The 20,679-nt window shown below is 41.1% G+C and overlaps 2 protein-coding genes across 3 annotated transcripts in view; one reads left to right on the top strand and one right to left on the bottom strand.

Annotated features, from left to right (window-relative positions):
- Positions 1 to 19,891, top strand: part of LOC306832005 (uncharacterized protein) — a 132,625-nt gene extending 112,734 nt beyond the window's left edge. Inside the window, exon 2 of one of the 2 annotated variants that reach the window (XM_079356364.1) lies at positions 19,702 to 19,891. The gene's annotated coding sequence lies outside the window, so the exon portion shown is untranslated. The remainder of the gene's footprint in view (positions 1 to 19,701) is intronic. The other variant, XM_079356363.1, reaches the window with a different exon arrangement.
- On the bottom strand, positions 8,179 to 10,822 carry LOC306831178 (piggyBac transposable element-derived protein 4-like; the record flags this gene model as incomplete). Its single annotated transcript, XM_079355125.1, has 7 exons — positions 10,764 to 10,822; positions 10,496 to 10,567; positions 10,232 to 10,303; positions 9,989 to 10,051; positions 9,710 to 9,796; positions 9,453 to 9,515; positions 8,179 to 9,356 (listed from the first exon to the last, which is right to left on the bottom strand). The coding sequence occupies exon 7, from the start codon at positions 9,229 to 9,231 to the stop codon at positions 8,179 to 8,181; it is 1,053 nt and encodes a 350-aa protein (XP_079211251.1). The 5' UTR covers positions 9,232 to 9,356; positions 9,453 to 9,515; positions 9,710 to 9,796; positions 9,989 to 10,051; positions 10,232 to 10,303; positions 10,496 to 10,567; positions 10,764 to 10,822.
- Positions 19,892 to 20,679: the final 788 nt, after the last annotated feature.

Raw genomic sequence — 20,679 nt, 5'->3', positions numbered from 1 at the left:
AGAGCACGGCTCAGTGATGGAGAGTCTGAAGGACAGATGAGGAAGCACATGTTGGTCCTTCATGTTTTCTGTCTCTCTCACTCCACAGTTTGAAAGGAGCATCACTGGCTAAATGGTAGACAACACAAAAGAAGAAAAAACAAACAGAGCAGGAAGGCTCTCATTCTCATGGATGATGTTTCATCTCAGAGGCTTTGTAAAACTACGGGTCCCCTTCAGGGTCATTTCTCGGCTCCATTTCACAGGATGAGCCTGAGTTCTCTCAGTATCATCGCCTGAATCACAAAACAATGAAACCTTTGTCTCCTGTCTGCTGTTGACTAATGCAGCATGAGATCTGTGAACACATCAGACATTCAATGCAGTGAATTTATGGTTTCAGTCTCGTGCTGGAGATAAACCGAGCTTCATCAGTTCACCTGAAGCCTGAACTCTCAATGTGAAGACCAGAGAGAGACGACAAAGTCTGACTCTTTCCTCTCTTACATCCTTTCTTATATGGACAATAGATTTCTCTGTGTGTCTGCTTATTTGTATGCTTTACACTCAGTCTCTGCTTCTCACTTCTTTTCTCTATTCTGCCTTAAAAACAACCAAACAGCTTTGATCACACTGAGAAGGCTTTGACATCCTGCCTGCAAACAAAAGACATTTGGAAATAATAACTTCATCATGATCAGAGAGAAAAGAGACGTTTAAGTTCACTCACAAACACACTGTCAATTTAATATTGTTAAAATTTAAAGAATTATTCTGATCTAACAGCTTTATTCATGAAATATGAACATATATTACCATGCATATTTTAATGCAGAGAGAAGTAAATATGAATATGTTTTTAGAAGAAGTAGATTTTGTAAATGTAGAGTGTTAACTTTGCTCCGTGCATGGACGGCTGCTCCCTCACCAGAACAGCACTGGAGGGAGAAGAAAATGTTCTTCAGATTCTTCCACCATGAAAGAAATGTTACATTGCATTGATATGCGATAGCTCTGACCTGAAGGGATCTGTTTTATAGATGTGACTTTATCTTAATCCTCTGTTCAGATCCAGAGAGCAGAGAAAAAGATGTCTCCTCTGTTTGTATTCTTATATTCGTCCACAACATGCAGTGATTTAAAACGAGTTTGTGAGAAGGTTTGAGGAACAGCAGCTGCAGAGTGAGTTACATCATGCTAACAAACAAGCCCTAACCACCTTCAACACAACTTCTGTTTTCAGACTGTCTCAGGTCTCTGTGGTAGAGATGGAGATGCAGGTGTTTTTATAAAAACTGTAGAAATCTGAGCAGATGTTCAAACTTTAGATTAGTGAGTTTTTGTGTGAAGGTCAAACCTTAAAGCTTTGAATGAAATCTGCAGCAGTGCTTCTGTTTGACTCGGACCACCTCCCTGAGCCGTCAGTGAGAAACATCGAGGTCAATCCTCCCTCCTCTGACAAATGACTGAATGAGAGCTTTATTGTTCCTCTTTAATGACATCTGACCCTGTGAGAACAACAAACAAATACAAACAGGGTGTTCTATGTCAGCTGTTCTTCATCCAGGGAAGACTGAGTGGCTCTTTTTTCAATGAACCCTGCTTTACATTTCTCTTCACCTCCTAACTCTCTTTAGTCTGAGAGCATCAGTTAATAAACATATAGATGGTTAATACATTACATAACATCACTGAAAGTATCTTCAATCATTCTGTTCAGAACATCAGGGTACTTAAAATGAGCGTCAAATCACTGAGAAGATGTGAGTGTGAGGACAGGACGAGTAAGAATCAAAGTAAATCATGTGTCATTATAACTACAGATGGAAAACAAGAAGTGATGTGTGACTCTGAACAGAAAATATAATTTAAAGACCTGTTGAATCACTGAATAGATCGTAAATAGACGGTGACATGTCATGTTTTATTCCTCTTGATTGTAGCTGATTTAATTTTAACCCTCTTGTTTCATGAGCTCCACTCTCCTGTGTTTCACTTTTTATCAGACAGACGAGGCACAAGTAGATTTAGTTAAAGGTGAAAGTCTGTTAATTCTGCTTGAGTAGATCTTCAATCTTTCAGACTGCAGGCCCAAAGACAATCACATCAATATAAATATTCATTAATATGTAAATGAGTCCAGATGTTCAATAAGCAACAGATGTGAACTTTTGTACACAACAGCTCAGTGTGAGAAACTGCACAGAGAGGTTGAAACAGAAAACAAACGACAGCATGGATAATTTATCACTTTGCATTTAAGCTGCACTCATTATTATTTTATAGGAGAATTAATCATGATGAGATTAAAATCTTCTATTTGAGCACCTCCTGAAAAGATCATGGACAAAAACTACTGAAACATCTGTAAGAGACTCAACAGATGATAAACAAAGTAAACAAAAGAACTGCATGGAGAGTTAACATTACAGCGGTTTATATAAAAACAGGAAGACATTCGGCTCAGTGTAACACCTCACTGTGATGTGAACAGATCCACAGTTCTGTGAGAAGTCCAGTCTAACATTTTAACAGTGAACCTGTTAAAAACCTTCATTAACACAGTCTTCATCGTTGTCACAGAAAGCTTCAGCTTCTGTCTTTTCTGTTCTCGTCACTTTTAGTTTTTTTGTTATTTTTAGTGTGAAACTTGAGGATGTTTCGTGAGCAGCTACGGTTTGAAGAGTATCCAACATTATCCACTTTGACCTTAATGAAGATCACATTAGCAGGAGCAGAGCTCACCAAACTTCTCGATGTATGACACAATCATGATCGCTGTCAAAGTGTGTTTGTTGTTTACTTAAATAAACCTTTACGTCTACATTTCTCTGATTTACTGGGAAATTTCAGGAATCGTTTTCACAAAACATTAAAACACCAACGATGCTCGAGCAGACTGATTTCAGTTTATTGTTGTAAATGGTAAATGGAGCTGATGACGGAGGATTAGTAATATTTAGAGAGCAGAAGACTGCAGATGCTGATTATTTGATGAAATATTTTGACTGAAGTCAAAGCTTTTTCTCAGATTACTGGTAGCTGTCGTTGAATATTACAGCATCAGTTTGAGAGTAAATGAGTGTCTGTAGATGAGTCTGAGCTGTGGAAGGAATTTGTATCAGGGATTCTAGGTCCAACAATTTTTTTAGAGTACGTTCCCTCGACTAAAATAAGAAAGTACAAACATGATGAAGGCAGGGTTGCTGCTCGGAGCTCTGATTACACAAAGTTTCCCCAAACACTGACCCTCACTCTCCTCACTGAGCAGGACAGAGACACAGACAGAGCAGCTCAGAGCTTCTCTTCACAGCCTGCTGAGCCTCCAACATCAAACAATCCTCCTATTTTCTCCTCTCTCTCTTTGAAAGTCAAATTCATATGCATTGTGTGATGCCTGCTGAGCTGCTGCAGGGTGTAACAAACAACGTGACTTCTCCTCATCTGCACAGAAAGGAGCTCACTGGAGGATTTCTAATAACCTCTGTAATACCACTGTTCCTGCTATAATGTTATTCCTGTCTTCACTCCCTCCCCTCTTCATCTCAAGCACCAACAAGGGGGGGTTGGGGGGATTGCAATTTCATCTGTGCTGTATGTTTAACATGGAGTATATTTGACAAATAAAGAACCTTGAACCTTGAACCTTGAACCTTGAAGTATTTGAGTGTTGTGGAGGAAACTGTTCAGTGAGCCTCCTGCTCCATATTCATTTCTACCCCGAGCATCCAGAGAGAGCCTGGTCCTCTATGAAGACTTTACAACAACCGATGTGCTTCATCAACTTTCTGTTGATTCAATGATTATCTTATCTCATCATTTAAACTTGTTAAACTTAAAATCTATGGCTCAGTGGTGTAACAAGTAGTTTTACATTAGAGTATTTATCACAATTACTTGATTAATGACCACATTATCCATCAGTGCTTTCTGGTTTCCATGGCAACTTGCACAGGCATAACAGTAAAAAATCAGTGCTCAGTTCAAATTATTAAAGTTCATTAAAAGAAAGTTTGGGCTCATATAACTTTGTTACTCATGTTAGGTAAAACACATACTGTTGTAACAAAATGGTATAAAAACAGCTTTGTTTCTGCTACTATCACAGCACTGAACAAGCTGTAGTGTTTACACATCCACTTTACTTAGTTTAATTTATGGTCAAAGCGGTCTCGTACCCTGCCTGGAGAGATGAATGAGTTCATTGTGTTTGATCCATCTTATCGATGGGGTCTTCTCTCCCACCTATGCTCTGATTGGTGGAACCTTGAGTGCTTCTATTTCTTTTCTAACCTTTTTAGTTACTTAAAACTTTTTAGGATTTTATGTTTCAGTAGATCTCCTTCTCTCTTACATGTTGTTCATTGTTCCACTTGTCTTGTAATCTTTGTCTCATGATGGATGTTGATCTTGCAGGCTGGAAAGAAATCTGTATACGGGTACAAAAAAAAACAAAACAAAAAAAAACCTGAACCTGATATTATGAACATGGATTCCATCCTTCTAACACAACATTTTGCATGAGGTTTATATAATATGCAAGCTGAGTTGGATTTCTGGGAATCTAAATAAACCCATTGAATCATTTTGTGAATCTTTTAAAGTCATATGAGCACTCTGAGTTTCTGTGAGACCAGGTCAGAGGAAGAACGTCACTTATAAACACATCCTTCAAACGAGAGTTTCTGGTGTGCTGATATTGTTTGCTTCTCTCTACCTCTCTGTGTTTATGGATCCAGCACCCATTTTGGGATGTGGTTGTCTTATTTTGTTGTTATTATTTGTTCCTGTGACACCACCAAGATCATGACAGAAAAGCACACTCACCAAGAACACAACAAGAATCACAATCCCTGTCATTTTCTCCTGTGTGTATCTGTGAAGAACAGCAGAAGAAGAGGAATCAAAACCGTACTGGCGCCTGTGACTGGCAGTGCCACGGCTCGCTCTCTATTTTGTAGATTATTGATGATTATTGTTTCACTATATGTGATCTTAGCAGCCCAGATGACAAATGGAAGTGTCATGGCTTTACTAACCTATGATCAGGACTCTTTATTTCGTATCAAAGTGTCATTGGAGGACATGTTTCATACCTGGGACCGTTACAAACAGGCATTTCCGCCTCCGTTTGAAATCCATCCCGACTCACAGGGGATGATGCTGTATCGGGTGCCGGGAAAGACCCGCAGGAGATCCAGGAGATCCAGAAAAAGAGGCTCTCGGTCCGGTATCCAAGTAAAGCGAAGACGTGCTGCGGCGCACGGGGGCTCTGTCGTCTTCGGCTGCCGGGACCACGCTCGGTTCCTGCGCCAGATTCCTCTCCTCGATGTGTGCGTCAGCGTGTCCTCGCTGCCGCCTGCCCGCACTTCAACAAGTGTCCTGGACCCTTCACAGTGCTGGAGCCATGGTCAGGGGTTTTCATCGCCATCGCCTACTTCCGTGTTTATGCCGGCTTTTCCAGCATGGACCAGCTGGAGCTCACGTGACCGCTGGATGTGCCTTCGTCCAATCCCGCTCCTCAACACGGACACTACCTCCGAGACGTCAATCCATGTCGGCCTATTGAATGCTCGTTCAATTGCGAACAAGTCTCATTCACTAAACGATCTTTTTACAAGAGAAAACCTGGATATTATGTGTCTTTCAGAGACATGGCAGAGAGATGAAGAGTTCATTCATTTAAATGATCTCTGTCCACCTGGCTGCTCTGCTGTCGGGAAGCCCCGCCCCTGTCGCCGTGGTGGTGGCCTGGCCATTGTTCACAGGGAGGTCCAAAAATGCAAACTGATCCAGTCCCAAGATTTCTCTTCGTTTGAATCACAGATGGTTAAGATGGGTTCCTCATGCCCTTTTTACTGTGTGTTGATCTACCGTCCTCCTGGCCCTGCCGCTGTCTTCTTAAAGGATTTTAGTGACTTCTTGTCCTCTATTATAAAGCTGGACTCTGTTTTAATCCTTGGGGATTTTAACCTTCATGTTGATGACAGCTCATCTTCCCCTGCAATGGAACTTCTAACATTGACTGAAACTTTTAATTTTGAGCAGCATGTTTCTGAGCCCACTCACCAAAAAGGCCATATTTTAGACTTAGTTTTTACGCTTGGCCTAGACATTTTAAACCTGTCTGTAAATGATGTTCATTTGAGTGATCATAGTCTTGTTCTGTTTGATCTGCACTTTTGTCCTGAGCCGAAGCCTTCAACAGTCAGGTCTCAGAGGCGTGTTATCACTGCTAATACTGCAGATAGTTTCTCTCATTTATTTGATCCTGTCTTGGTCATGAACTGTCTCGATGTGGATGATCTCACTCACTGTTTTAACAATCACTGTGTAGAAATTCTGAACCAGGTGGCTCCTGTTAAAACAAACTCCTCTACCAGGGAAAAAGCTCGCCCGTGGACTAATGAAGACATCCTAAATCTAAAGAGACTATGTCGAAAGACTGAACGCCTGTGGAAATCCACTAACCTTGAGGTGCACAGGCTCTACCTCAAGGACCTTGTGTCTTCATACAATGTGATGGTCGAAAATGCCAGATCCGAGTATATCCACCAACTGGTAGCACTAAATAAGAAAAACCCCAAAGTGTTATTTGAAACGACAAACTCACTTGTATGTCCTGCTGCCCCAGTTACCCCCGTGTTTTGTGAAGCTGACAGCAATGCCTTTTTGAGATTCTTCACAAACAAGATAAAGATAATCAAGGACAACATCCCGCCCCCTCTTCGTGTTACCCCTGCTGTTTCTGAGCCTGTCTCCAGCTTGTGGTCCTTGTTTAGGACTGTGACGGTTGCTGATATTTCAGCAGTGGTGTCTAAGATGAAGCCCTCCTCTTGCTCATCTGACGTCCTTCCCTGTAGGCTTTTTAAAAAAGTGTTTGGGGAAATCGGCCCGTGTGTGACCAAAATGGTTAACCTGTCTTTGTCCACTGGTGTGTTTCCTACTGCATTCAAACATGCCATAGTGGAGCCATTACTAAAAAAAGCAGGCCTAGACCAAACAGATCTTAACTCTTTCCCCGCCAGAGAATTCTAGAATTGTTGCCAGCCAGCGCCAGCCTTTTTCACCCTTTTCACCAATCTTTCAAGACCCACAGAATATTTTCTTCTTTGAATATCTAAATAGTGAATACATCAAAAGAAAGATCAGAGCCTCTGCTTTCATATACAAAAAACAGTTTTATTCAAGCTTCATTCATTCTTTTTTTATCAGCACTTGAACATCGTCAATTTTCACAAAAAAACAACATTCCGGACAAAAAGCTGAGAAAACAGCACTTTTGTGAAACACACTTATTTTCAAGAAAAAAATGATTTTGAGTTTACATTTTGGTTCTTCTTGCTTTCATTTCACAGTTATATTTTAAAATAAAGTTATATTATATAAAAGTTATATTTTAAAATAAATAAATAAAAAATGTTACATAAAATGACTCTTTGAATAGTGTAGCATGACAACATTTACAATCGTGAGATAACTCACTAACTTTATACATTTTTCTTCTCATATACACTCAGAAACACTTTCTTTAAAGTCTTTTTTTTTACAAACTTAAATATTGGTTATTTTAAATAAAACATTTGTTAAACAAAAACCTGAGAAAACTGCATCTTCAAAAGCAGAGCTAACTTCATATTTACATTTGTTTGCATTGCCAACAGCCATATGAAAACGAAAAATGAAGCAAAAAATAAAATTAGGCATTGTAATGTGCCTTTGAGTGGTACACTGTGTAACACTCCCCAAAATGTAAGGGGACACCACAACTTTTGCAGTAGTATGTCGTCTCTTTCCGCAACCCCTTACGTGAACAAACCCTGCACCTTCTAGTTGGGTGCTGCTTATTGGCTGTTGGCAGGATCGGAACAAGTGCATGAGTTGCAAAATTGTCCAGCATCCTTCTCCCTGGGTCACTGTTGTACGGTGCTCTGGGTGTTTTTTGAGGTGGAGAGTCAGCTCTTCCTTCCTCACTACTAGCATGTCTCAAAGGCTCTTGGTTCGTCCATGCTTTTACAACACTCTGGATAAACGAGAGCAGAGTGCTGAATTTGCCCTGTGGGTTTTTAGCTTTGTAAATGACAAAAGCATTGAAGATACTGATTTCAAGGAGATACGTTACAAATTTCTTCGTCCACTTGTGTGACTTCCTGACAAATGGGTAGTACACAATGTTTTGATCTAATTTGTCGACTCCATTCATTGAATTGTTGTACTCAACAATGCTGGCTTTTGCTTTTGAATTTTGTCTTTGTGACCTCTCTGCCAGACCTCTATGTTTTCCATGTTGTTGGGATGGAATGTAGACACCATTTTCACTATTTTTTTGTCCCGCCAAGCCAAAACCATTACATTGTCACTGTGACGCATGATTTTTTCCCCAATCCTAAGGTCAGCATTTCCAACATCTCGAATAACTGGTGGTTCGCCTCTGTTTTTCCTAAGTGTACCACAGACGTGGGTTTTCAGATCAAGTAGGCGCTCACACAAGTCTACAGAATTGTAAAAGTTATCCATAAACAATCTGTAGCCATGACCTGCTAAACCATCAAGAAGAGAGACAACTGTGTCTCCCAGGGATGCGCCTGCTCCGCAATAGGGTTTCATGTTGTAACAGTACCCTGTGTCAGAATCGCAAAGGATGTAGGATTTGATCCCATATTTGACTGGTTTTTGGGGATTGTACACCTTGAACGCTAGCCGTCCACGCCACAGAAGCATACCCTCATCAATGCAAATGTTGGTGTTAGGTTGATACATTTCACTGAATTTAGATACGAGGTAATCTAAGACAGGGCGGACTTTGTACAACCTGTCAGTGCTATTTGCTGGCCTTGAGTCATTATCATTGAAGTGCAGAAACCTCCATATGATTTCAAACCGGTTGCGGGACATGACCTTGTTGAAGTAGGGGGTGGCCAAAATGTCATCTGTAGACCAGTACATTTCAAGGTCAGGCTTACGAATGATACCCGTTAAAAAAAACAGCCCCAAGAAGGTTTTCATTTCTGAAACTGTGACCGGTTTCCATGCATGAATTCTAGCATGTGCAGAAGCACCATTCTCAGCTTGAATACACTGATCTGCATACAAGTTGGTCTGATCAACAATGTTCTGTATCAGTTCATCAGACAAGAACAACTCAATAAAGTCAACCGGTTGTTCTGAATCAAGAGCAGCAGCATCATTTAGAGGTCCAGGATTCTCAGTGAAAGGAAAGTCTTTTGGTTGCCAGTTCATTTCTTTCCACATCAGATTACCTGGACCAGGACCTGCACCTGGCTGGTTTACAGACCCTCTTGCTTGGTCACCAGGTACTTGACCACCACGGCCATAAGATCCACAGGTCCGACCTCTGCCTCTTTGCTGTGTTCGACCTGTAAATAATTAGAATGACAATTTTTTTTTATTCAACAGTGTGATGTGCACAAGAGAGGAACGTTATTTTTCGGCCTCTTCATATCACATCTTACCTCTTTCACCTTGGGTAGGTCTGTATAAAGGAGACCTGGGCCTTGAATCCCTGGACTCTGCATCTGGAAAATGACAGTAAAATGTCATATAAACATTGATTTGGTAAATAGTTTGTGTACAAATTGAGATGCAAATTATTTCTTCTTCATCTCCTCTCACAAATTAGCAGATGCTCTTGTCGTGTAGTGTCTAATAATCATACAATCTAAATAACATACCATCAAACTAAATAAAACACCATGTTATTATAACTCACCTCTTGCACCTCCGGTGGGTCTGTAAGAAGGAGACCTGGACCTCGTAGACCTGGACCTCGTAGACCTGGATCTTGGAAACCTGGACTCTGTGTCTCAACAGTAAAATGTCATATAATCAGTCATTTGGCAAACGGTTTGTGTACAAATAGAGATAAATTATTTCTTCTTCATCTCCTCTCACAAATTAGCAGATGCTCTTGTCGTGTAGTGTCTAATAATCATACAATCTAAATAACATACCATCAAACTAAATAAAACACCATGTTATTATAACTCACCTCTTGCACCTCGGGAATGTCTGGACCTTGGAGACCTGGGCCTTGAATCCCTGGACTCTGTGTCTAGAAAATGACAGTAAAATGTCACAAACATTCATTTGGTAAATAGTGTACAAAATGAAAGATTAATTTGTTTTTCATCTCCTCTCACAAAATAGCAGACACTCTTGTCTTGTATCGTGTAATAATCGTCTTAGTAACTTACTATCAAACTAAATAAAACACCATGTTATCATAACTCACCTCTTCCACTTCCGGTGGGTCTGTAAGAAGGAGACCTGGACCTCGGAGACCTGGATCTTGGGAACCTGGACTCTGTGTCTCAACAGTAAAATGTCATATAATCAGTCATTTGACAAACGGTTTGTGTACAAATTGAGATAAAGTATTTCTTCTTCATCTCCTCTCACAAATTAGCAGATGCTCTTGTCGTGTAGTGTCTAATAATTACACAATCTAAATAACATACCATCAAACTAAATAAAACACCATGTTATTATAACTCACCTCTTCCACTTCCGGTGGGTCTGTAAGAAGGAGACCTGGACCTCGGAGACCTGGATCTTGGGAACCTGGACCCTGTGTTTAGAAAATGACAGTAAAATGTCATATAAACATTCATTTGGTAAATAGTTTGTACAGAATGAAAGATAAATGATTTATTTTTCATCTCCTCTCACAAATTAGCAGATGCTCTCGTCGTGTAGTGTCTAATAATCATGCAATCTAAATAACATACTGTCAAACTAAATAAAACACCCTTATCATAACTCACCTCTTGCACCTCGGGTATGTCTGTGTAAAGGAGACCTGGACCTTGGAGACCTGGACTCTGTGTCTGGACAATAACAATAAAATGTCCTTCAAAAATTCGTTTGGTACATAGTTTATGTACAGAAATGAGAGATATGTTATTTCGACGTCACGTTATCTCATGAATTATCAGATGCGTATGCTATCACGGTAAATCAAAAAAAATAATGTGATCATATCTTACCTCTTACACGTCCTGAATCCCTCCACTCGATGTCGCCACTGCTGTCTTCATCCAAATCAGTTTCACGAACGTCAAAAAATGAATTATCAGAGTCTGAATCGATAACTAACTCTAAAGCTTGGGCAGCCGAATATCTCCTCGCTGGCGCCGGCATGTTTGTACTATTCAAGAGCTTATCTTTTAGACGCGCGTCAAACTCATAGACTGATAGAACGCCACTGGCGCGAAAATAAGAACAAAGGAGATGGATTTTTTTTTTTTTTTTACTTTCCCGCGGGTGGTCTTGTTTGTTTGTTTTTGACCCCACAGTCCTGTAACTTTTTCACAATGTCCGCCAGAGCGCCCCCTATCGTATTACACTGAAAACACCAATTGACGGAATATTCCGTCAATGGCGGGGAACGGTTGGGTTCCAAATGACGGAATATTCCGTCAATGGCGGAGAATGAGTTAATAGCTTTAGGCCTATTTCTAAGCTCCCTTTCATGTCAAAGATCCTTGAGAAGGTGGTCTGTAATCAGTTGACCCTTTTCCTGGATCAATGCAGCATCCATGAACCGCTTCAGTCCGGTTTCCGTAAGCAACACTCCACGGAAACGGCCTTACTGAAAGTGTCCAGCGACATTATGATGGCTGCTGACTCTGGAAAGTTCACGGTCCTGGTTCTCTTGGACCTGTCCGCAGCTTTCGACACTGTAGACCATCAGATTCTGCTGAGAAGACTGAGGGATCAAGTTGGACTGTCGGGTTCAGTTCTAAAATGGTTCTCTAGTTATCTAACTGGACGAAGCTTCAATGTAACAGCCAACCAAATAAGGTCGGAGTCTGCGGACCTGCTGTGTGGAGTGCCTCAAGGTTCCGTCTTGGGTCCTGTCTTGTTTTTGCTGTATTTGATCCCTCTAGGAGAGATCATACGAAGGTTCGATGATGTTTCTTTCCACCTATTTGCTGACGATATCCAGCTGTACTGCTCTTTTAAGCCGTCCGAGATCCAGAAGCTGAGCTCTCTACGTCTTTGTCTGATGGAAATCAAACAATGGCTCAGCGAAAATTCTCTGCAGCTCAATGCTGAGAAAACAGAAACATTGATTCTCGCCCCTGATGACTCAATTCCAGGGATTAAGCAGTTCTTGGGGGACCTAGGCCAGTCCGTGAAGCCTAGTCTTAGAAACCTGGGAGTTATTTTCGACAAAGACATGTCTTTAGTCCAGCACTGTAAACAGCTGTCAAGGAACTGCTTCTTTCAACTGAGGAATATCTCCAAACTTAGAAACATGGTTTCGCCTTTGTGTCTTCACGTTTAGACTATTGCAATAGTTTGTTTTCTTGTCTTAACAAGAAAGAGCTCTCTAGACTGCAATTAATTCAAAATTCTGCAGCAAGAATTCTGACCCGCACAAATAGGAGGTCCCACATATCCCCTGTTCTGAAAGACCTTCACTGGCTGCCAGTGTCTTTTAGGTTCAGGTTTAAAATCCTGGTTCTGGCCTTCAGAGCCCTACATGCTCAGGCTCCCTCTTACCTTAGTGAGCTGATCCAGCTTTATGCTCCTGTGCGAGCGCTGAGGTCTATGGATCAGAACCTGATGAAGGTCCCTCGAGCTCATTATCACACTAGAGGTGACCGGTCTTTCCAGGTCGTTGCTCCGAGCCTCTGGAATGAACTTCCATCATCCTTGCGCTCAATTGATTCAGTTGTCACTTTCAAGAGTCAACTGAAAACGTTTTTATTTGTCCAGGCTTTTAATTAGTCTCTTTTAGGGCTGCTATGATTTTTGTACTGTCTGTGTATTGCTTGCTTTAAACCCTGTTTGTGAAGCACTTTGTGGCCCCTGCCTGCGAAAAGTGCTATATAAATAAATTTTACTTTACTTTACTTTACTTAGGAAGAACTGAAGCCTGAGCAGCAGTATGAGGACATTGTTTCTAAAATAAGATCGACCTTTTTACACAAGAGGACAATGATAGTATTCATGCAGGTGAGCTCATAAACACAAAAAAACACGTTGACAAACAGTTGTTGCGAGCAGCACCAGCAGACTCAGGTCCATGTGTGCCTCTCAGTGTATGGAGGACACACGGTTTCCTTTCTTCATCATCATCTCGTATACGTGGGCTCAGGCTGGTCTCTTTTCTCCATCAGGTTTCTCTGCTTCATTAAAGCTTTCTTTAGACCTTCACTTCAACATAGTGTAGCATATAGATCACTCTGTGTCTCTGTCTGCAGCATTGAATTATCATTAGTGGTGTGCACATTACTTTGTCTTTCCATCTTAATGATCGAACTGAGAATTGAGCTGCTCGAATGAATCAGAGGAGCACATCAATGAACGACAGTAACACCACAGCAAACTGTTTCAACAGCTCCTGCTGAGTCATTAAAAAAGACTAATGACAATGTTTCACTTGATGGGACGTTTGACTGTAGTTTATTATCAGGATCATCAAGTAAGAGAAGAGGAAAGAAGCATCAATGTACGTATTTGGGTTAATTTAAAAAGCTCTAACCGTTGTGTCAGAGGAAAATCTCTCCCACAGTAAAATGTTTCTCTGCCAGTTATATCTCTAATTCTGCATATCACATATTCTGGTTATTAAATTATCAGTAGGAGCCGGTCAGTGCGGTATGTCATAGATCATCATATTTCAATAGGTCCTTATAAATTCACTCTGCAGAGATTTAATGCTCAGTGAGTCAAACATCTGCAGACTGCTCCGTCTGTTTAGTTAATTACAGTTCTAATCTGATAGTTCCTCTTTCAGCAGCTGATAGCAGGGACCTTATTCCCTTTGTCAATGAGTCTCAGGTCTTATTGTTATCATGCTGCACATCTCACATCCCCTGTCTATGACAAATCTAAATCTATGACATGACTCCAACATTACCTCTGGAGAACAAATAATAAAAGTGTTGTTACAGTAAAACTGTCTTCATGTCTCACTGTGGAAATAACATTTATTGGTGAGATGAGATGGCGCATCAACAAAGATGTAATGAAACGTTACAGTCCCTCTGTGACAATAATACATGTAGATTATTACCCATAGGACCAATACAAACACACTGTCAGACATGTTGGATGTTTATTTGTTTTATTTACAATCCAATGAATCCTCTGACTTTCAGACTAAACCAGTTTGGAGGAGTCGTCTCCACAGAAACCAGTTTACTACATGACAGTAAACAGCAGCTTGTTTCTCATGAACAATGTGCTGCTGAGCTCATCCAACATGTTGGAGAAGACAATACAGTGTGTCATGATGAGACTGAGACTCCAGCCTGTCTCTATGGTTACGGCTGTATGTTGTTCTCTGTGCTGTTTGTGTCTTCTCTCCTTCTGTTGTCTCCATCTCTGCCCAGCTGAAGCTACTGATTGCTTAACGAGCTGCACCTGGCCTCAGACCTTAAAAACTAATGCAACCTTCACGTGCTCCTCGGACACATCGTATTTACTGTATTTACAAATTATGAGCACACAAACTTCCTACTGAAGTCGTAGTTATGAATGGGACATTATGATGACACCTGAGCTTTGACGTTTGTGTGACACTTCAGGGCAACAAAAATGTCAGAAAGCTTTGACCAGTGTCAACAACTGACAACAAAGCAAAAAAGAGATACGGGAGTATGAACATTTACCTGAGGAGCATTCAATGTCCTTCTTTCTTCCGCACATACAGAAGAACAAAGGAGCTCTGTACTACCTGCTTTTGGTAATTAGACATCAGCCACAAGAAAAAAAAACAACAAAAAAAACTCAAGTCTAGAAAACTGCACAACTGGGAAGTACAATGTTTCCGAGGAGTCCATAAAGGCAGCATGACTTCAGGAGTAGGGAGTCTTTTGGAGTGAGGACTGCTGTGTAATGTCTCTCTGACAGGTGTTTAGTCTGTTGTCTTCTTGTTTTGAGTCCTTTGTTTGCTTTTGTTAACTATTTAGTTATTTTTGTGTCTTTTTCAAATCCCATAGTTTAGACTTTGTAAAGGTGTCTTATGTGTTTTATTGGGACACACTGTGGATATCTGCTTGCCCCATGGGGTCACCTCAGAGTGGTGTGTGACACTACTCACTTTTTAATGATTCTAAATGAACCATGTCTTTCTCCATTGTCTCAGGATCACATTGATTTTTAGTCTGAGATTGTCAGAGGAAATCTCCCAGCACACAGCTGTCACAGTTTTCACAATGACTGATGAACTCGTCTGAACCACAGCGAGCTCACACGCCTCATGAGCTCTGTCATGAAGCTGGATATTAGGTTTGGGCAGAATTTCATTAAGCAGACATCTGATGTTTTTTTCTTTTCCTCAGCTTTGTGTTTGCTTTGCTGGGAGCCTAAAATCAAAAACCTTCCTGTTCAGATTATTATCCAGAGAGTCCTGACTGACTGACAGCTGAGAACAGGGAGTGATCATCCTCAGAGAACATATATTTTCTCAGGCTTTAAAATGAAACGCATGGAGCTGTGTGTGAAGGAAAAAGTCTGCTGTGATTTCCATCCTGTATTTTATGTCAGCCCTTTAAGTTTAGTTACACTGAGGTGAGTTTGAGCTGATTTTGAAGGTTTCAGGTGAGATTTCACAGATTTCCATTTAGCTCAGAGGATAAAACACATTCTCTACACCTTCTCTCCTCTGATCTTGAACATATTTAGCCTCACTTTGCTGTGTGAGCAGTCAGATGTACAACCTCACACTCCATTTCCCAGCAGTCATCGCTCTGCTCACACTGAAATAAGAGCAGTCTGGGTGGGTTAAAGGTAAAACACTTGAGAGTTAGCCTTCTTCATCTCCAGACTTTTAATTCTTGGAGTCCAAAGTGTGAATCAGAAGATTTTAGACACCAAAGTGTAAACAAGCTTGAATTTTTTTTTTCTTTCCCACTTTATCTTTCAGTCTGCTCACAGTTCAAGTCTCTCTCAGTCTTGTAGCTGCTCTCTCACTGTTGGTGACCTGATGACTCTAGTTTAAATCCTGCCTCTCATTTTATCTTCACACATCTCCTTTGACTCTGAAAGTTTCCTCCAGCAGGTCAGACAGTTTCTCCATGAATCAGTTAAAGTGTTCTCTACATGTCTTCATGTTATTCATGGAAAAATCTCTCAGTTAAATGAAGAACTGAACATTTAGCTTATTTTTAACATTTTGCATTGAATCAAAACATTCACACCAACGACCCTCATGTTTGCTAGAATAGAAGAGATCTATAAAACAGTTAGACTGAAGACGACAGGTTTCAAGGTTATGAACTTTCTACCAACAGCTTGATTGTTTCATGTAATTTGGTACCACAACTTTAACCTATCATTAGTAAGTCTACCAAATAACACTAAAATGATTAAAGATTTTTTAGAACAAAGTTAATAAAAAATCTTTTAAAATCTTTAAAACAAATTAAAATCTTCATCCTGAAGTCTATTTTTGCATAACAATTGATTTAATGTTATTAAAATGAAATATCTTTTGTCTGTCCTGCATTAGATTTTTCTTGTTGAAACACATTTAATTCTTACAAGAACAGTTTGCAGTCATACATGATTTTAGTTGTTTTATTCAATTGATTACAGTGTTTTGTTTGTTCCATATTTTCTTGTCTGTTGTTTTATAAACTAACTATTTTTAATTCATGTTGCTTTTCTTTTTGCCTCAGGGAAACACATAATACAGATCATAGAGACTTTCCTGTTGTTTGATTTCTATAAGAGTGTGCGAACTTCAGCCCTGTTTCCACCGAGCGGTTTGTCTCAGTACGGCGGGCATTCTGCAATGTTTCCAAAAACTAATCCCGGGAAAGATTTCCAAATAACCGATCCGTACCGTCCTACTTTTTGGGACCCTTCCGTTGGGGTGCCAAGAATATCAAGCCGACCCGAAAAGGTGGAGCTAAACATAGCTGTCCGTTGATTGGTTGAAAGAATCATCACTTCTTGTGGGACATCACAAGAAAAACTCTGCCGTGTTTAAACCATTGACTGTAATACACAGCTGATTGTTTACGTCTGTATTTCTCCTCGTGGCACACAGCCTTCTCTGAAACAAAGCTTGATTGAGTTTTTATAATAAAAAGAACCACATGCCAGTGACAGAGTAGATGAATTGCTGGATGTCTTCCATTGTTGGTTTTGTCTGTCGCGTTTTTCTCCTTTGTGGAATTTATTAGTTAGCGGTTAGCACCAGCCAGTCAGCTCAGGATGAACGATTCAAAGGTGTCGAGTTTCACATCCATGCTCTGAAAAATGAATCTCAATAACACGGTGAGCTTCAGCAGCTGCAGAGACAGATTTAGAAGTTGAGGACGCAACATCGTCTTTTAAATCGGAGATGTAGAAGCGTTTTATTGTCTCCTAAATGATTTCTGGCTTAACAATCAGAACTTGAAACGCTGCTTCATCGCACAGAATCAAAGCTTCCCTGGCTTAGTTTGATCAAAGCTGTTTGATACAGTGGTTTGTGTAAGCTAATCTTGGTCTTAAACGGCTATTTCTTAAACTTGCCCAGAGCTCAAACTAGACTCTCTCAGGTCGTCATGGAAACCTCAAACAGTTTGAAATAAAGTCATTTTCACGTTTCTTCATATTTGAAGCTTTAACACACCCTGACCAATCACATCAGAGGGAGAAAGGTTTGTTTGTTTTTAAAAACAAACAAAGTGTTTGGAGTCTTTTCAAGAACAGAATCCTCGATTGAGACATCAAAGGAACGCTGAGGTCACAAAGTGCTCAGAGTTCACTCCGAGCTTCATAACCACTTTGAGCAGCCTCTCGATCAGTCGCTATTTTCACAGCCAGTCGGTACTTTTACAAACCTTTAAAACACTTTCAATTACTCGGTTTTCAACGAGCACAGTCAGGAGTTTCTACCTATGTACGAAGTTTAACTGCAGCGATGGGAGTTCCTGAGCTCTCTTAGGTTCCTTGGGACTGTTGGTGAGGATGGCCTGCCCAACCCCCCCCCCACGAGGATGGCCTGCCCAAACAACCCCCCCCCCCCCCCCCCCCACACACGAGACGAGGATAGCCTTCCCAAACTTCCCCCCTCCCCCCCAAACCTATCCTATCCTATTCTTCTTTCTGCATCTTGTCCCATCTCCCCCATCCCATTTCAAGCCCAGCACAGTTTAGCAGATGGCTGTTCTGTCATGAGCCCGGGTCTGCTGAAGATTTCTGCCTGTTAAAAGGAAGTTTTTTCTTGCCACGCTATGACGGATTAAGCTGGGCTCTTGAAATATAGCCAAAAGTAAGGTCCTTAACCTGCTTTTTGTAAACATAATGATGAGCATGGTCTTGTAACCTGCTCTTTTGTTAATGTTAACAGACAAACAGTAAGGTCCTTTACCTGCTTTTGTAAAGTGTCTCGAGATAACGCCTGTTATGAATTGACGCTATACAAATAAAGATTGATTGATTGATTGATAAACCCTTTCACTCAAAATCCAAGGAGCAGAAATCTGGAGGATACCTGCAGCAGCATGCAAGACTGTGAATACCAGTTTGAGTCAGGGTTCGAGGAGGACAAAATGTCCCGGCTGGTGGCAGAAAACACTCATTTAAAAGCACAACTCAAAGATTCCGAGTATCAACACAAAACATATTACTATGAATATGTAGCTGCAGACAAGAAAGCTACACAGCTGAAGACCAAGCTGAAGAAGGCTCGCTCTGATCTGCTCCAATCAGAGAATAAAGCTGCAGCTTTTGAGAGCCAACTTGAGATGGCCAAACAGAAAATGGAGCAGCAAAGCACCAACGCCACTGCTGATGTTTCTGCAGCCAATCAGTGCACCAAGACTGAGGACAAAGACGCCTCAGAGCTGATCCTGCAGCTGCAGACAGCTCATGAAGATCTGGACAAATGCACCCTCAAACGTCAGTCCAGTAAAGACCTGAAGGAGGAGGATGAGCAAGAGAAGAAGCAGAAGGTCTGTGCTCTGAAGACGAGCATCCTGAGCTTCAGTGAGAAGCTGCAGCAGGAACAGGCTGCTCTCATGAAGAAGGCCACACAAATGGATCCCTGCATCAGCCAGTCTGCTCAGGATGAAGAGGTGGAGAAGATTAACTTCAACCTGCAGAAGCTCCAAACTGATCTCATGAACCAGGCTCTGAGTCTGAAAACAGTCTGCAAGGAGAAGAAAGCTTCCAACAAATCCAAGTGGGTCAGAACCCACCGGGAGCAGCAGACTGACAAGCTGGACGAGACAGCAGCGAGTCAGACAGCTGCCGATGTCGAGAAAGACCTGCAAAGGATCAAAGAGGAGTCTCAGGCGGAGCTGGAAAGGTCCCGCTCCTCCTTCACGGCTGATCTGGAGAGCCTCAAACTGGTCAACGCTGAGCTCGCTGCTGCCCAAAAAAATGCCCAAGAGGAACTGCAGCAGCGGCAGAAGGAGTGGCAGGACGAGAGGAGCTCCCTCTTACACGCCATTCAGCTCCTCCACAAAACCCTGAAGGAGAAGGAGGAGAAGTGGACAAAGAGGGAGAGCTACATGGCCTACAGGATGGAAGAGCTGGAGAGCAAGATGGAGGAGATGTTAGAGAAGAAAGCAAAGAAGAAGAGAAGCTGGCTGAGACGAACGTTCACCTGCTCCAGCTCCAACTAACACCGCTGGTCTCCTGCTCGCTGCACTGAAACATGTGCATGTGAAGAAATCAATAAAAAAACAACTAAATTAATGAATGCATTCATGTTTCATGTCTGTAGAGAATTGTAGGCGACATTTACAGTCAACATTTAAGTGTGATGAAGGCTGCAGCACTGTCCCTGCTTCACATGGTTTACAGTTAATCCAACTGTTGTCCACTTATTAGGTTTTTATAAATCAGTATGACATATTTCTGATGGTGAAACTCGGAGAGCGCTTACTTTGAGGTGGAAATAAAATGTTTGATGAGCTAACAAGTCAGGATGTCAAGATGAATCGTGACAAAACAGCTCCACTAACCTGTCAGTTCTTTAGAAACCTTTAAGCAGGCGAACATCATTATCAGAGTTGTTATTCGTCAGATTTGATGACACCAGGAATTCTCATCATAGCTCCACCTTTTTAAATCCTGTCCTGATCTCATCCGACAGAATCATTAAAATCACCAGTGTGGATGGACAGAGGCTGAAGGTTTTTGTCATCCTTGTTGTGTAATGAAAGTTTCTATTTATTTCTTTATTTATTGCTTTCTCTCAGGAAGTCACGATGAATCACAGCATCTACACTGGTATTGATCCCTGCACACACACATAGACACACACAAACAAACAAACACAAGTACAGCCTTCCAATAACCACTAGTTACTGTTTTTGTGGGCAACAAAGTCATCAAAAAACTCAAGCACATCTCTTCTGACAGTCAATAACATTAAAGACATACTATTGGACTGAAATAGCTTTTGTTATTTTCAGTTTATACTTAAAGTTATCTCTAAGACACGGTCGATTCTCAATATATAACAAAGTGTCATGTTTTCAGTATTTCTGTCTGAAGGATAAACAGAATATCTGTCCAGGTCTGTCTGCTGTGTCTCAGCATGTGTTGTTGTAATAAGTCTCATTGATGGAAGTTTAAAGTCATCTTGTTCAGGGTCAAAGTGAAACTCATTCAGAGCTCAACATCAGTCTCAGTTAAGTCGGGTTTACTGCTGCTGCCAAAAGCTTCTCTGTCCAAATCCCCTCTGAAAGATGGCTTCAAGAGATGACCAATAAGAGGAAG

This window comes from Symphodus melops (genome assembly GCF_947650265.1).
Source record: "Symphodus melops genome assembly, chromosome: 11".
NCBI classification, from domain to species: Eukaryota; Metazoa; Chordata; class Actinopteri; order Labriformes; family Labridae; genus Symphodus; species Symphodus melops.
This window is presented reverse-complemented; position numbering and strand designations above follow the sequence as displayed.